The sequence below is a fragment of the Solanum verrucosum genome, unplaced genomic scaffold (genome assembly GCF_900185275.1).
Source record: "Solanum verrucosum unplaced genomic scaffold, falcon-dt-bn FXZP01000252.1, whole genome shotgun sequence".
Classification (NCBI taxonomy): domain Eukaryota; kingdom Viridiplantae; phylum Streptophyta; class Magnoliopsida; order Solanales; family Solanaceae; genus Solanum; species Solanum verrucosum.
This window is the reverse complement of record NW_026019988.1, coordinates 2,538,486-2,556,653: the sequence shown is the minus strand read 5'-3', so window position 1 is coordinate 2,556,653 and position 18,168 is coordinate 2,538,486. Positions and strand designations below refer to the sequence as shown.

At 38.1% G+C, this 18,168-nt stretch overlaps 1 protein-coding gene across 1 annotated transcript in view; it reads right to left on the bottom strand.

Moving 5' to 3' along the window:
• LOC125818863 (receptor kinase-like protein Xa21) overlaps positions 1-18,168 on the bottom strand; it is a 172,999-nt gene that overhangs the window by 97,170 nt on the left and 57,661 nt on the right. The window contains exon 2 of the mRNA XM_049498376.1: positions 16,568-16,953. Within this exon, the coding sequence (XP_049354333.1) occupies positions 16,568-16,953 (386 nt within the window). The remainder of the gene's footprint in view (positions 1-16,567; positions 16,954-18,168) is intronic.

The following is an 18,168-nucleotide window of genomic DNA, read 5'->3' as shown; positions in this document are numbered from 1 at the left end:
CAAGATAGTATATTTGTAAGTGAAATTTAGGTAAACCATAAGACGGTTTCACATGTCAAAACTTACACCCCGAATATTTCTAAGTTAAGATCCGTTCTATTCGTCATTTATGTATAAGGTCGTGCAGAGTGATTCTTAATGTTTCTTAGGTGCTAAGGTCAATTCTTTAGTTGAGGAATGATTTTTGGATATCAATTGAGGTCACTAGAATCTCCGAGCACAAAGTTGAGTTGAAATATTTCTTACCGATTGAGTTTCAATATAAGATTATACTTAGGTCCACTTCAGACGATCATATCTCTCAGAATATAATGAATTAGGTGGCCTATAACCTATAAATTAAAGCTCTATGAATCATCGTTCCAATGCCACCAAGTTTGCCTCAATCAGAGTTCTGAGTAAAACATCATGGTTGATTTACTAGAGACGCTCTAACTTGACAGCAACTCCGCGATGATCCGCGTTACGAAGTGAATACGGACCTCATTGTCCGCTGGAATATCCCGACTCCTAGCTTGTTTTATTTAAGAGTATTATTGTCCTAGAAACCTATAGGAAGTCATCGAAATTACCCTAAACGTATAGAAAATCAGTTTTCATAATCAAACTCTCTCATTCACTCCTAAATTCCTACCGAAGAAACCTTACCCCCTAATAAAGAACCAAGTTCTTGTAAATTTGCCTATGTAAAGATACAACACAATAAAACAAAGATTTTATCGTGGAAACCTTCCTCCGTCAAGGAAGGAAAAAACCACACCACAGTTTTATTATCTTTTAGCACAACTCAAGATTACAACTCAATAATCAAGGAACTAATTAACTCTAGTACCTATATTCTCTATTGATTAACTACAATCGAAGAGTCTACTCTCCAAGAAGTCAAACCCACTTCTTGGTAATACTCACTCAAGAATCTACTCTCCAAGAAGTCAAACCCACTTCTTGGTACAACTCACTCAAAGACTATTCTCCAAGAACAAACTCTAAACACTGATTAAAAAATGAATCAATGCAACTCTAAAACACAAAATAAATCCTAACTCTAGAACTTCTTTCTTCCGCTTTCTCGATCTCTTTGAATAGGTTGGACTTCGCTTGGAATAACTCTCTTGATTTTTACTTGGCAAAGACAACTTTTTCTTTCTTCACCCTTGTCCTTTTGTATTGATTTGAGCTTGACCAACTTCTACAAGGAAAGGAATTAGTTTTTCCTTGAAGACTAATTCTTTTCCTTATAGAACTTGTTTGCCTTCTTCCTTAACTGCCTAGGAGTCATCTGCTTTTATTCTTTTCCTTATTTAACTTGGTTTGCTGTTTTGAACACTTTTTCCTACTTCATATCTGAATAAGTGATTTCTTCCCGCCTTTTATATTTTTAAGTCTGGTATGTCTTATGTGAACCTGGTTCATGTTTTCATCATCAAAATCAATTTGAGAGTTTCTTCAAGCCATCAACTTCCCCCTTTTTGATGATGACAAATATACTCCATTTCACATTTCCTGCACTTAGGTTAGCAAAACACTTCCCCCTTTTGACATATCAAAAAGAAGGGTAAAACACACAAAAAAAAATAGCAGAAGAATAACAAACTCAGAGCATGTAAAGGTAACACTTAGTCAGGACAAAGAGAGACCAATCAAAGATCTAAGGATATTAGCCATCCAAAAAAGATACCAAAGTGCATCACAAGGCAAAAAAAAATAATCAAGCAAAATAGGATGCACCAGGTTTTAAGCTCATGGAGCTCCACCAAATTATCCAACAGACACAAGACAAAGCAAATTTACAATATTGTCTCAAAAGAAGCAAAAAGAACTGGAATGATGTTAGTTTTAAGAGGTGGACGGAGGAGGGGTTGAGGGGTCTGAGATAGGGCCAGGAGTTGAAGCACACGATCCACTCGAGCATTGTTGTCTTGTTGTTGCTGCAATAGTTGGTCCTTCAACCGAGCAACTCCCCCTGTGACTCAGCCAGGTTAGTGCGCAAAGTCTCAATTTCAATACGGAGGGCAGCATTTTGTTCCCTGACAGCATGGAGATCATTCAGAATACCGATAACTGGGCCAGTAGCTTGCGGAAGAGAACCTGGAACCTAGTCGATATCAACAAGGAGTTGGCAGTCAACGAGAGTATACCTGGTAAACATGTCATTCCTATTCAGAACCCTTCCTTCCCCCAAAGGAACATCAAAAGCTTTAAACACAGTGGTGAGGACTAGGTTTAGGATCAGCTAACCGTGGCATATGTTTAATCATGGGAGTGGGCCAGTCTATAGGCTATTTATTCTCCAATGCATTTGCAATCCCCAAATCCCTAGAGGATGCCTCATGTCTTCTCTCTCCTCTAGGCAGAACCCCCTTATGCACCAATTTTATTTTAGTATTAATTTTCATTATAAAGTAATAAGAGCTTATGCCTTTTGGTGTTTTGATGATCTCCTCATAAGTGCAGGGACCTGGTCCTCTGCAGAGTATGCTTGTCCAGTGTCAAAGTGCGGTACAGCTGTAAAAGATGTCTGCGTCAAAAGCTGCAGAGTACTTCACCAATCAGAAGCAAGGAGGTTGCTTGTACATTTGGTAATAACTTTTTGTGGTATATACTAAACAAAATACAACAATATAATCAATTCATTCAAAGAGAGAGTCTTTCAAGCTTCAAGAACAGCAAGGGACTTGATCAATTACTTCAAGAGCTTCAAGAACAACAAGGGATCTGATCGATTACTTCAAGAGCTTCCTGTACCAGCTGTTACTTTGTTTGCTTGTAATAGTGCTTACATTGTAGGATTCGTTTTGTGAAAGAAACGTTTCAAACTTGTTTGAATCATTGTAAGAACTAGGTTAAGGGTAACTTAGGTTCTTACTCTAAAAGTCTATATTAATCGGTTAGGATTAGTATAGTGGGCGGTGTTGTATCCGCTTAACAAAGTCTAAGTTATCTAAGGGTGATAGCTTAGTGGGTAGTGTTGTATCTGCTCTGGCTCATCTACGTAATCAGAGGTATTGCTTAGAGTTGGGATTAGTAGGCTAATCTCGGTTTGTAAACTTGCTTTTACTGTTGCTTGAGAAGACTAGTGAAAGAAGTTTGAAAAGTCCTGGCAGGCCAGGTCGTGGTTTTACTCCCTTGAGCAAGGAGGTTTCCACGTAAAGTTGTTGTGCAATCTTTACTTTCAGCACTTTGTTTATTTTCTGTTATTGTAACTGTGTTAAGGACCTGGTCCCATCTAGACAAGTGGACGCATACATTCCAACAAGTGGTATCAGAGCTAGTCTTTTCTCTCTGGTTAACACCAAGAAAAGGAAAGATCTGGACGGAATGGCCGCTCCACCTAACATGGAGGAAGGACAGTCTTCGATCAGACCACCTCGATTCAATGGTCAGTATTATGGATGGTGGAAAAATCGTATGCATGATTATATCAATGCAGAGGACACTGAGTTGTGGGATATCATTCTTAATGGTCCTTACGTTCCAGTCAAGGAAGTGAAGGATGGAGAGACCACCACTTCTATGGTCAAGACAAGAAAAGAATACAATGAAGCTGATAGGAAGAAGATTGAAAAAAATTACAAAGCCAAGAAGATCCTAGTGTGTGGGATTGGAGCGGATGAGTACAACAAAATTTCTGCCTGTGAATCAGCCAAAAAGATATGGGACTGTCTCCAAACAGCCCATGAGGGAACACAACAAGTAAAAGAGTCTAAGGTCGATATGCTTACGACTCAATACGAGAATTTTTGCATGAAGGAAGGTGAAACTATCTTTGAAATGAACTCAAGATTCACTTCCATCACCAACGAACTAAAGTGCTTAGGTGAGCCCATTCCCTTAAGCAAACAAGTTCGCAAGATTCTCAAGGTTCTTCCCAAGTCATGGGAAAGCAAAGTTGACGCTATAACAGAGGCAAAAGATCTGAAGACACTTGCCATGGATGAGCTGATTGGAAATCTCCAAACTTACGAGCTGAACAAAAAGCAGGGGACAAACATGAAGGAGGGAAAGAAGGAGAGATCTGTTGCTCTGAAATCCTCACAAAATGATGCGACTGAGGAGGAAGATCAAATGGCCTATGTTACGAAAAGGTTTCAAAAAATTATCAAGAAACATGACGTCTTTCAAAAGAAGGCTTCGACCAGCAGAACATCAAACGGAAATGACCTTTGTCATAAATGTGGCATACCTGGTCATTTTATGAGGGACTGTCCCAGCCAGAAGCAGGAAACTCAGAACTTCAAACCTCGTAAGAGGGACTTGGTCCCAGACAGTGCTCGGAGAAAGGCTCATGCTGATCAGTTGGTAAGAAAAGCCCTTGCTGTATGGGGAAATGATTCAAGTGAGTCAGAAGAAGATGCAGAAAGTTATGAAGATGTTTCAATGATGGCTATTAAAGATGATGAAAATGTCTTCAATTCCATCTTCTCATTAATGGCAAATTCTGATGATGAAGAGGATTCAGATGAGGTAACTCTTTTTGATCTTAAAGATGATCTAGATAATCTGCCTATTGAAAATTTGAGGAAACTTGCTGCTCTGCTTATTGATTGTGTTGATGAACGAACCACTGAAAACTTAATGTTGAATAAAAAATTAAGTTTGTGTGAAGATAAAAATTCTGCTCTCATGTCTAAACTGAGTATCAGGATAGGTATCCTCGAGAATGATAGTCTGGAACCCAGTGAGGGACCTGGTACCTCAGTAGGTGGAAAGAGAAAGCTTAGCATCCTTGAGGAAGAACTGGAAGAAAAGCTCAAAATCCTTGAGTCCAAGTTAGTTGCTTCTTTTGAAACAAATTCTCAACTGAGAAAGGATCTGAGTAAGGTCAAGGAGGAGTTAATCCACTCTCTAAAATGGACTGACTCTTCTAAGATACTCTCTAATCTATCTAATCAGAGTTTCAATGGAAAGAAAGGGTTGGGACGTAGACCAATAGAACCTCCTTATAATCCTCATAGCAAATATGTGTCTGTATCTGACAATCTGTTGTGCACTCACTGTGGGCGTAATGGTCATCTAAAAGAAAAGTGTGAGACTCTGAGAAAAGCAAAAGAAAAGCATGAGAAATTTGTCAGATCGGAAAACAATGATAAAAGGGAACTCAAGGGACCTGGTCCCCGTTATCGTTTCAGTAAGAACACTTTGCCCCCCTGGACAGAAAGGTTTCTTATTAAGCCTTTTGATAGTTATTGGGAACTCCGTCTGAAGTGGGTTCCCAAGTCTAATAAGTGATTCTTGTGCAGAAGAGAGGGAGCAGTCAATGCTGGTACATGAATAGTGGATGCTCAAGGCATATGACTGGAAATACTCTTAACTTCCTCTCTTTGGAAGCACACCAAGGTGGTGGTGTGTCTTTTGGCAGCTAAAAGAAAAGTTTTATTCTTGGTATTGGCAAAATAGGAAGAACTATAGATCATTCCATAGAAAGTGTACACTATGTGGATGGTCTGTAGTTTAATCTCTTAAGTGTGTTTCATATTTGGAACAAGAGAAATGAAGTCAATATCATGTCTGAAGGGAAACAACTTGTCATGTCTGAGTGCTCAAACTGATGATGCAAATCCTTGTCATAAACGACTGGGTCATGTAAGTACCTCTTTACTTAACAAGCTTGTTGCAGGGGACCTGGTCCGCGGACTACCAAAGCTAAAGTTCTCAAATGACAAAATTTGTGACGCCTGTGCAAAAGGCAAACAAACAAGATTTTCTTTCAAGGCAAGGAAAGGTGTGAGCACTACCAGACCTTTGGAACTTCTCCACATGAATCTGTGTGAACCTGTTAGAATTCAAAGCAGAGGAGGAGTGATGAAGGGAGAACATGAGATGGAGGAGCTGATCAAGGAAAGGGAAGACAATGATATCCTAAATCCTGGAAACAAACAGGCTGTGAAGGAAATTGCTGCAGATCTCACAGGAGCACCTGGTCCCTCTGATACTACCCAGAAGGTTCCATCTCAAAATCATGAAGCTGAATTTGATGTTGAAATCGAAGAAGAGTTGATCAGAAAGTCCGGATGGAAACATCAATTCTCACAACCATGGGACAATCTCATCTCTCCACTTGACTCTGGAATTCAAACTAGATCCAGGACAAGAAATCTAGTTGCATATTCAGCCTTTATGTCAAGAGAAATACATCAAGGAACTGCTTTGAAAGTTCAATCCGATTGAGGCAAAAGTTCTTGACACTCCCATGAGCACAAGTGTGAAGCTTGACTTAGATGAAGATGAAGTTGAGGGATGAGTGCAAGATTTCAAGCAGCACCAAAGGAATCCCATCTAAAGGTAACTAAACGTATCCTGAGACACTTGAAGGGAACTCAGGACCTAGTCCTCCTCTACCTAACATGTGAATCACTTGATTTAATTGGTTTTGCAGATGCTGACTATGCAGGCTTTCTTGTAGATCGAAAGAGTACATCAGGCATGACACATTTTCTTGGATCATCACTGATTTCCTGAGGGACAATGTTGAGAAGCAAAATGTGGTGATGAAGTTCTGTAAGACTGAGGACCAGCTGACTGATATCTTTACAAAGTCATTGAGTAAAGAATGTTTCATTAAAAGCACGATGAGGCTGGGGATGCATAAGATTACCTGATTCCGTGACAAGTTTGCACAAAAATCTTCTATTTTGATTATGTTACGGAGGGCAGGTATCTATACTTGTTTTAATGCTTGTCACTTAAGAATTCACTTCTGGTACCTTAATGTAGGTATACACTCATGGTGTGTCTAGCTGTAGGGAATATTAAATCATACTGACAGGGTTGCAAACTGAAAAGGGGACCTGGTCCTGCTGAGGTTAGTATCACTTATACTACACTGTCTGTATGTCAACATCACTGCCACATGTCCCTCGCCCATTCATCGCGTCAGTTTCAGATGTCTTTTTGCTTTTAAACCAAAGGTTTCTACTGTTGGGGACCCGATGTCTTTTTGGTTTTATATACTATTTCTCTTAGTGAATCAAATTACAAAATCTCATCAAACAATTCTTGTTGAAATTCACTAATCCCCTTTCCAAAACTTTTCTCTCTTTCTCAAAATGTCTAACTCTAATTCTTCTTCAAAGATCCCTATCTCCCAAGAAGTTGAAAACCTTAGTTCATTCAACTTCTCATTTTCTAGTCCAAAAGGTTGCAAAGAAATCTCCTGTGAAAAGGGAGAAAGCTAGAAAACAGGTGGCTAAAAATTAAAACATGGAGATATAAAAAATGCAGGGTTATCGAAAAGGTTTCTCAAAGGGAAATATCAATTGAAGGAAAAGCTAGGGGCAGATCTCAAATGACAGATGTTCTAGAGTAGCAGACTGCTCTTAAACGGGAAGTAACTGATCTTACTGAGATTCTGAATAACAAGGAGATTGAAATCGCTTCATTGAGGTCTGAATTACAGAAGGCAGTTTCTAGAGGACCTGGTACCAGCGATGGAAATGAGCAGGTGTTGCAAATGTTGAGGGATGAAAATGAAAGGCTGCTAAAGACAAATGCATCACTCAGTGAGGAAGTTAAGGCTCTCAACATGCAGCTTATCAAGGCTCATGAGGATGCAAATGAGCATATGTCTCTGCTTATGTGCACCCTCAATCCCTTTCCCATTCCATCCTAAAAGTGTCTTGTTTCCTTACAATCCTGATTAAAATTCTTGTGGCTTTGTGTTTGTTTTGCTTGACTACAGTGGTCAGTATTTGTGATCTAATGCTATTTATGTTTCTCCCCTGTTCATGTGTGGCTTAATATTCTCTTTATGCTTACATACACATGTTCTGTGTGGCCCAAGGCCCTGAATTCTTTATTGCCTTGCATTTAACTTGAATATGTTTACTGCTTCACCTTTTCAATGATGTCAAGAGGGGGAAGTTTTGTTGTAAAGTTGGTTGTGGAATAGGGGGCACTGAACTAAGGGGGAACGAACTATGGTTGTTAAGGGGCACTGAACTAAGGGGAATAGGGGGCACTGAACTAAGGGGGAATGAACTATGGTTGTTAGGGGCATTGAACTAAGGGGGAATAAACTGTGGTTGTTGTTATGTATTTGAATGAATGTCTGTTCACTCACGTGAGGAGTTATGCAGGTTGTTTGTCATCATCAAAAAGGGGGAAATTGATAAGAGCTTATGCCTTTTGGTGTTTTGATGATCTCCTCACAAGTGCAGGGACCTGGTCCTCTGCAGAGTATGCTTGTCCAGTGTCAAAGTGCGGTACAGCTGTAAAAGCTGTCTGCGTCAGAAGCTGTAGAGTACTTCACCAATCAGAAGCAAGGAGGTTGCTTGTACGTTTGGTAATAACTTTTTGTGGTATATACTAAACAAAATACAACAATATAATCAATTCATTCAAAGAGAGAGTCTTTCAAGCTTCAAGAACAGCAAGGGACTTGATCAATTACTTCAAGAGCTTCAAGAACAACAAGGGATCTGATCGATTATTTCAAGAGCTTCTTGTACCAGCTGTTACTTTGTTTGCTTATAATAGTGCTTACATTGTAGGATTCGTTTTGTGAAAGAAACGTTTCAAACTTGTTTGAATCATTGTAAGAACTAGGTTAAGGGTAACTTAGGTTCTTACTCTAAAAGTCTATATTAATCGGTTAGGATTAGTATAGTGGGCGGTGTTGTATCCGCTTAGCAAAGTCTAAGTTATCTAAGGGTGATAGCTTAGTGGGTAGTGTTGTATCTGCTCTGGCTCATCTAAGTAATAAGAGGTATTGCTTAGAGTTGGGATTAGTAGGCTAATCTCGGTTTGTAAACTTGCTTTTACTTTTGCTTGAGAAGACTAGTGAAAGAAGTTTGAAAAGTCCTGGCAGGCTAGGTCGTGGTTTTACTCCCTTGAGCAAGGAGGTTTCCACGTAAAGTTGTTGTGCAATCTTTACTTTCAGCACTTTGTTTATTTTCTGTTATTGTAACTGTGCTGAGGACCTGGTCCCATCTAGACAAGTGGACACATACATTCCAACAAAAAGAATACGCAAAATTAAAATGGCAAGATGAAAAAAATTAATTAAAAAATACAGGACATGATATGATAATTTAAATACAAGATAACAACACAATACATAACATAATAATTTAAATACAAGATAACAATACAGTATAATACATAACATAATAATTTAAATATAAGAGAAAATACAATACATAACATAATAATTAATTGATCACAACAATAATTTAGTAATCCGGTAGGTCGTTTCCAGATTTAGCACTATTCGGAAAAAAATTAGGATTTGATTCCGAAAATTGTTGCGATTGTGGTTGTGATTGCGGTTGTGATTGTCGATTTCTTTTTTCAGTATTCGTTGTTGTTCCCGTTGCAGGTAATCACGAATATTTGGATCACTAACAGTTTCTAAATTTTTCATTAAAATTTTAGTTTCGTCTCTAAATTCCTTGGCTTTATATATATATATATATATCTAGCCTTTCACCGTCCGGTTGTTTGGATGTAGCAAACTCTGATAACATCTTCCCAAGTCGATTATTTTCGATTTCGAAAAGTTTCATAGTTGACGAATGACCTTCATTTTTTGATCTCTTTAATTTTGATTTCTTCACCCCAATAGGCCGTTCAGATGAAGTGTAATGACCTGAAAAATTCTCATTTAAATTAAGTGAAAAAGATGATAAGTTAGGAGATGATACTATAGGTGATGTAGGACTAGGAGCCTCGGATTCCGATGATTGCAAAGTAGAGCCTTGTCCTCGAGCTTTTTTCTTTCCGGTGTCGATACCTTAAACTTTTCAAAATCTTTCATTAGATTCGATACATGATCAAACTTAAAACCTTTTTTATAAGTTGGTTCTTGCATAAGTAGCATTTTTGCTTGATTAATTTGCAAAAATATGAATCAAAATTGTGTAAGTAAATATATATAAATATATTATAAGTAGTTAGAAAATAGTCACTTACAATATCTATATCTAAAGCACTACTGGGATGCAAATTTTCTATTTGTCTAATACATCCACTTAATTTTCTTACTGCCTTCTCAATTAAAGCTATTTGACACTGCAATGATTTCTTATTGCGATATATCCATGATTCTTCCATTAAATTATTATAGCTTTGTTCAATTCGAACCCAAAACTGATCATAGGATTGGCATGTGCCGGTGATCGGGTCTTGAGATATATACATAGATTTGACATAATAATTTATCCTCATTGAGAGAGTATCCAGAAGATCGAGACATTTTTTAGTTGTTTTCTGGAAATGTGAGTATACTATCTTGCCTTTGTGACAAGAATAGACTTCTACATATATTATATATAGAATGTAAGTTTTGCTTTTTACCATGGGATGGATTTCACTATATTTTTTACCATTGAACTCTGTAATGAATTAATTTTGAACTCCGTAATGCATTAATAGAGCATTTTAAATTCCGTAATGCATTAATAGAGCATTTATGGGAGCAACGTAATAATTTTGAAAATTGAGTGTTTATGTAATTGTATGTCACTTTTATTTGAATTTGTCCCCTAATTTATGTATTATATTATATTTTCTTGCAATTTATGTTATTTAAAAAAGTTAGAATAAAATATAATTTCATATCACATTAAAAATTATATAAAGTAATTCTTTGAAAAAAAAGAAATAAAGGATTTATATTATGAAATAAGAAAATAAGAATGCAATAGAAATAATAATATAAAATTGAGGAAAGAGAAAAAAATTCTTTTTTAGAGGGTAAAATAGAGAATTGGGTTGGAGTTGGTTGTCTTAAAAAATAGAGAACTCTGTATTTAGAGAGTAAAATAGAGGATTGGGTTGGAGATGCCCTAAGGTCCTATTACCCTCAAACTTATTTTATAAATAATTTTCTACCCCTTTTCGGCCTACGTGACACTATCTTCTGGGCCCAGCGTGTTGACAATTTTTTCAAGCTATCTGGTTGATAGTGCCACGTAAGCCGAAAAGGCGTAGAAAATTATTTATAAAATAAGTTCGGGGGATAATAGGACCTTAGTATAGTATAAGTGTATCTCTGGAAATTCGGGCATAGGTTGGGGGTACTTATGCATTTTCCCCAATAATAAATATATGTGAGAATAAGAACTCCATATATTGACTGTAGAGTACAGGTATATATATACACAACTACAAATTCATATAATCCCTAAAATCAAGTGATCTGATATATCAGAATCAATTATTATCACTAATCTGATTTGACTGCTGCTTTCATGGGATTTTGATTGAGCGAGATTTGCTACTTGATTTGTTTTGATCTTGTGAATATTCTGTATCATTAACATGCCCCCGCAAGACAGAGGATCCATCAGATACGCCGATCTTGGATTGAAGAAACTCAAGCCTTTGTCTGGACAGTGGTTTAGTCAGTGCATCTGCCAATTAGTCTTTTGTGGATACATGGACAACGTGTAGCTGCCCCTTGGCAATCCTATCATGGACAAAATGGAAATCAATAGAAACATGCTTCATTCAACTGTGAAAGACGGGATTGGCACAAGCATAAGTTGTGCCAATATTATCACATAGGATTGTGGGAGTTGAGGATGGACACTGATGTAGTTCATGAAGTAAGGCATGAACCCAAGCAAGTTCAGAAGCAGTAGAGGCAACAGCTCTGTACTCCGCTTCTGTGGAAGAACGGGCTATAGTTTTTTGTTTCTTTGAGCTCCAAGAAATAGGATTGCTGCCTAGGTAGACAATGTAGGCAGATGTAGAGCTACGGTCGTCCAAATTCCCTGCCCAATCTGCATCAGAAAAGGCTCGAAGCATCAATGGAGAGTCACGTTTGAGATGAAGACCATGGTAAATGGTAGCTTTAAGATAGCGTAACACTCGCTTAAGAGCCTGCCAGTGCGTTGTGGTAGGATTCTGCATGAACTGAGACAACTTGTTAACACTGTAAGAAATATCAGGACGGGTGAGATTGAGGTATTGTAAGGAGCCAACTAACTGCCGATAAGATTTGGCATCGATCAAAGCAGTTCCATCTTTCAATTTTAATTCAACTGAAGTGGACATAGGGTTGCAACAGGATTAGCACCACTCAAATCGAATCTGTCAAGAATGTCCCTGATATACTTGTGTTGTGACAAAATGAGGCCCCTGGTTGTTGGGATGAGTTCAACCCCTAAAAAATAATGTAAGCTGCCCAGATCTTTTAAGGAGAACTGTGTAGAGAGAGTGGAAACAAGTTGTTCCAGAAACTGATTGGAATTTCCTGTAATCAGTAAGTCATCAACATACACCAGGAAATAGCAAAGGACAGAACCATGTGCATAGATGAACAAAGATGCATCACTTTGAGACTGAACAAAGCCAAGAGAGAGAATAAATTTGCTCAGTTCATGATACCAAGCTCTAGGTGCCTGTTTTAAACCATAAATTGCTTGCTTTAGCTTGCAAATGTGAGATGGTCTAGTAGAGTCAACAAACCCAGGTGGTTGACTCATATAGACTTCGTCCTGCAATGATCCTTGAAGGAAAGCATTGTTGACATCAAGTTGACTAATCTTCCACCCAAGTTGAAAGACAATGCATAGGACTACTCCAATGGTAGTTGTTTTAATAACAGGACTGAATGTGTTATGATAGTCAAGCCTGGGTCTTTGATGAAAGCCTTTAGCTACTAGACGTTCTTTATAGTGGCTAATAGTTCCATCAGTTTTTCGCTTTATCCTGAAAATCCACTTACAACCAATGACATTAAAGTGAGGTTGAAAAGGGACAAGTTCCCATGTACCATTTTTAACAAGAGCATTAAATTCTTCTGACATTGCTGCTCTCCATTCAGGATCTTTAATGGCTTGTGTAACGCATGATGGCTCAATGGAGGAACTAATGGGATGTTTTGTTGTGGTGAAGGCTTGTTTAGGTTTATAAATGTTGTTTTGAGACCGTGTGGTCATGGGATGGTTACGCGTGGGACCTTGTTGTATATGAGTGTTTGTTTGACAGGGTGGTGAAGACAGTGAGGGATCTGAAGTTCCTTGGGGAGATTCTCTACACGGAGGAGAAGAAATGACAGTGTCCACATTTGGAGACGGTGAAGGCACGGGCAAAGGTAAAGGCCTTTTTACAGATGAGGGAACTGGTAGTGTGAAATGAGTGGCAGAATTTGATGCAGCATTCCATGAAACATGGACAGAGGAAGATGGTAACAGTTGTGAGGAACATGGAAATGTGGACTCCGCAAATTGAACATGCCGAGAAAAGAAGATCTTTTTTGACACAGGTTCATAACATTTGTAGGCACTTTGATTTGAGGAGTAACCAATAAAGATGCATGGCTTAGAGTGAGGCTCAAGTTTGTGATTTGCATAAGGTCGCAACCAAGGAAAGCAAAGACATCCAAAGGCACGCAGTTTGGTTCTATTGGGAGCAATGTTGAAATGGGGGTTGATAGTCAAGTGTCGGGGTACAGATAAGTGGTAGCTTGAAAAGCATGCGACCAGAAAGATGGAGATACAGAAGCTTGGTGAAGAAGAGTGAGCCCAGTTTCAACTATTTGACGGTGTCTCCTTTCGACATAGCCATTGTGTTGGTGGAGTATATGGTGGAGATGTTAAATGACTTATTCCATGAGTGGCAAAAAGCTCTTTGAGTTTAAAATATTCAGTGCCACCATCAGTGAAGAGAGTTTTTATTGGTTTTTCGAAGTGTTTTTCAACCAACGATTTGAATTTGGGAAACAAGTTGGTGACCTCTGATTTTCTCTTCAACGGGTAAAGCCATATATACTTAGAGTAGTGATCAACAAAAATGAGATAATATTTGAAACCGTCAATAGATTCAACTGGGGCAGGGCCCCATACATCACTGAAAAGCAACTCTAAGGGAGATGAACTCCGAAGAGTAGACTGACTAAATGGAAGCTGATGGCTTTTATTACAAGCACACGAGACACATGACTTTGACTTAAGAGATGATGATGACAGTGGTAGAGAGTCGGTGTGGATGATGTGATGAAGAATCCTATCTGAAGGATGTCCAAGACGACCATGCCAATCAACGATAAGTGTTCTAATGGTGTTGTGAACTGTAGGTGGGGATGACGTTGGAAGAACATATACATCATCTTTATTTTTTCCTTGTAGCACGACCTCCCTAGTGTTGAGATCCTTCACAGAGAAATATTGCGGAAAAAATTCAACAGACACTTTGTTAGTTTTGCAGAATTTGCCAACAGAATTCAGATTAGATTTAATACTTGGGACACAAAGGACATTGTGAAGGTGTAATGTATTTGAGGAGGAATTTATTTTGGATGTACCAACATGTGTAATATGCAAACCTGAGCCATCACCTATTTGCACTTCATCAGGGCCACCGGCCATCATAATCCAAAGACAAGGATAAGTTTTGAATGTCATTGGTGACATGGTGTGAAGCACCTGAATCCATTAACCATCCTTGAGTTGTTTGAGTAGAGACAGTTGTATTGTTTTGCTGTCGGAGTTCCAAGTATGATTTCTTTGGCTCTGTAACATTTCTTTGCAACATCCCCAGGCTTTTAACACAATTGACAGATGACACGAGGCTTGTGAGATCTCTGATTTCCCCCATGCTGTCCCAAATTTCTGTGAGACATGGCCGGCTGATTGTGATTAGAGTAGGAACCTCTGTTGCGGTGTTGTGGTTGACATGACTTGGTTGTTGCATTCAGTGTGGCAATGGAGACATCAGAACCCATAGATTTGGACTTGGCCAAATAGGATTCAAAGTCTGAGTTTGTCATGAAGATCTTCAAATGAGATGCAGGTATCACGGGCCTTAATAGCAGCAGCTATTTCCTTGTAATCAGGGCCAACTCCATTAAGGGTGTAGAGAATGAGATCATCTTGTAAAATAGGCGAACCAACAAGAGCAAGGCTGTCTGCCATAGTACGGATCTGCTGAAGATATTCAGATATAGTTTGTTCACCTCGTTGAATCACAGAGAGGCTTTCTTTAAGAGACATGATTTGTGATCTGGATTTGTTTGCATATGTTTTTTGGATTATTGTCCAAGCATGGTGAGAAGTCTTGGAAGAGGCTATGAATGGTACAATAGCCTCTGAAACCGAGGTCAAGATGGCATGAAGGATTAATTTGTCTTGTCTGAAAATTAGTTTCATCAACAGGAACTTGCACGGAGACATTGATATACCCCATGAGATTGTATCCAATGAGAAGAGAGTGTAACTGGGTTTTCCACGAAACAAAGTTGGTGGAAGTCAGTTTCAATGGTTATTGTGCAGCAGCATTGATGCATACAAGCACCTCACCCAAGTGTGATGTTATGTTGGGAGTGTTGGTGACTGTAGCACGAGATGAGCTGTCTGGTGACTTTGGATCAGTATCCATGGAGGAAGGAAGAAAAGAGAGGTTGGATCGAGATTGTGGTTAAGCAAAGGCTATATCTGACTTGTGAATATTCTGTATCATTAACATGTATATATACAAGGCATTGTACAATGGAAAAGATCATCAAATGTACAAGAAAAGTTCTGCATATATCTTTTGTTTTCTTACAGTGAGTTATTCTAAAGTAACTGAAGTAGCAACTGCTCTGTAACCATATATGAAAAGTTGAGAAATGTTTTTCCCCTATAAAGAATACACCCTTAATTCTTGCTTTAACACAACAAATACCATTTTGCAATGAGAAAATAACTTTTCTTTGGCCTTGTATTGTTTTATTTTTCTTCTCTGTTTGACCAGACTGCTATGTTTTGTTGTCCTGACTTGAGGGATAGAAATATAAAGATATTGTTTATGAAAAATAGGAAGGTTTTAAAGACATCTCTAGAGATCTAAGTGTCATTCAACCTGTAAATGATCATTATGTTTATAGCATAGTATGAAAATAACATCTAAAACATATTTTGTTAGATTATTTTCACTAATTGTTTTTTTTTTCACATTCTAAAAAACAAAATAGTGCAGCTAAACACCTTTATTTCTGGTTTCTTTCAAGTATTCAAAACATAATCACAAATAGATAGGTCCAAAACCACTCAAATGAAATTACAAACAATACATGACTTCAAGTAGCACTATACGGCAACTTTATTAAAGAAACAAAAAGCATCATATTAATTTGCAGCTCAGAAAAGAACACCATGACTTCTATGTTTCCAGAAATGCGTTCTTGATTTTGTGAAGCCTCTTCACTACTTCTTTCATGGTCACTCTTGATTCTGGCGTTTCCTTTGTGCAGTCTAAACCCAATTCTATCATGGAAGCTATGCAGATTTCACTTTTACTAGTGATTTGTTCTTCCTCAGAAAAAAGATTGACATCCACAACGTCCATCATACTCCCTGAAAATGATTGTATGATCCATTTCCTCAAGTTAAGATTTCCATTGCATATCTCTTCATTTGTAGGCCTTCTTTTCGTCAAAACCTCCATCAACATGATGCCATAACTATAAACATCACCACTAGTGGACACTATTCCCTCCGAGCCATATTCTTAAAAACGGATTGAAGAAAAGTTACTCAATTGAAATACAACAATAATTCTGCATAAATGAAGACTTGCTTTTTTTACTTCTAGAATGCTTAACTATGATAAGAGAAATTCAAAGAGAGAAGATTTATTATACCTGGTGCAATGTATCCAAGAGTGCCCAATGTCTCGGTATAAGCCACGGACTTGCTTATGGCTAAAATTTTAGAGATACCAAAATCACCAACATGAGCCACCATATCTTCATCCAAAAGTACGTTGGCTGGCTTTAGGTCGCAATGAACTATTGGAGTGACATGACCATGATGTAGATATTCAACTGCCATAGCTGCATCAAGCATTACAGTGACTCTTTGATGAAGGTTCAAGTGGCGATCTTCTTTGTACAGCCAATTCTCAAGACTTCCATTGGGCATATATTGCAGAACAAAGGCTCTTATATAGTCACTAGAACACGTAGTAATCACTGAAACAAGATTTCTGTGTCTAACATTTCTCATCACTTCACATTCGGTATCAAATCTCTTGCATACTTGCTCATTTCCCAACTCCAGAACCTTTATGGCCACTACAGTTCTACTAGATAAAATGCCTTTGTACACAGAGCCAGAGCTTCCCTCACCAATTAAATTGGATTCATCAAAATTATTTGTTGCTCGTTGAATCTCATGATAAGAAACTAATTGGTGAGTCCTAATCTCCAGTACCTTTTCAACATCTTTGGACTTTCCTTTCTTCTGTCGTTTCATTATCCAAATTGAAATGAACAAGAATATCAAAAAGGATGTAGTAACCACTAGAGTAACAATTTTTAGCAGAACCTCCTTAAGCTTTGATTGTTTTCCAGGATTAGTGATAGCACAAGAAGGAATCTCCAATATGTGCATTCCGCAAAGACCTTTATTCCCGAGAAATGATTGCAAAGTGGAATTTGCAAACACACCACCACTCGGTATTTCACCTTCTAAATCATTAAATGAAACATTAATGCTTTTAAGGTATGAGAGTTTTTCCAAAGACTTAGGAATAGTACCTGACAACACATTCAAAGACAAATCCAAGTCTTTTAAGCTTATCAAGTTGGCAAAGGATAATGGAATTTTTCCAAAAAATGAATTGTTCGATAGGTCAAGAGACTGCAGGTTTTGGAGTTCCCCGGATGTGCTTGGTATCATTCCTGAAAAGTGGTTACTGGAAAGATATAGTTCTACAATGGCTTTCAGTCCTCCAATATCTGATGGAATTTCTCCCTCTATTGAATTCTGTGACACGTCTAGATAGAGAAGACCACTCATCTTCCAAAGGCTCAATGGAAATTTTGACGAAAATTTATTAGAACCCAAATAAAGATTTTGAAGCATGCTAAATGTTCCTAAGCATTCTGGAATTGATCCAGAGAGCTCATTACCATCCAGAAATAATTCAACCAAATTAGGTAAATGGCATACTGCCTCTGGAATATGTCCCTGCAATTTATTGTTATCTAGAAACAGCCCTTGGAGTTGTTTAAGCTTACCAATCTCAGAAGGAATACTTCCCGACAAGTTGTTTCCTTCAACGTCTAGGGCTGTAAGACCGCTCATGTTGCCTATACCTGTGGGGATGAGGCCTTTGATGTGTGCTTCTGCTATTTCAAAGCTTTCGATAGTAGATGAAAGATTCCCAATAGAATTGGGCAGAATGCCATTCAACAGATTGTAACCCACTTGTAGATATCGCAACATCCTACAGTCCGCC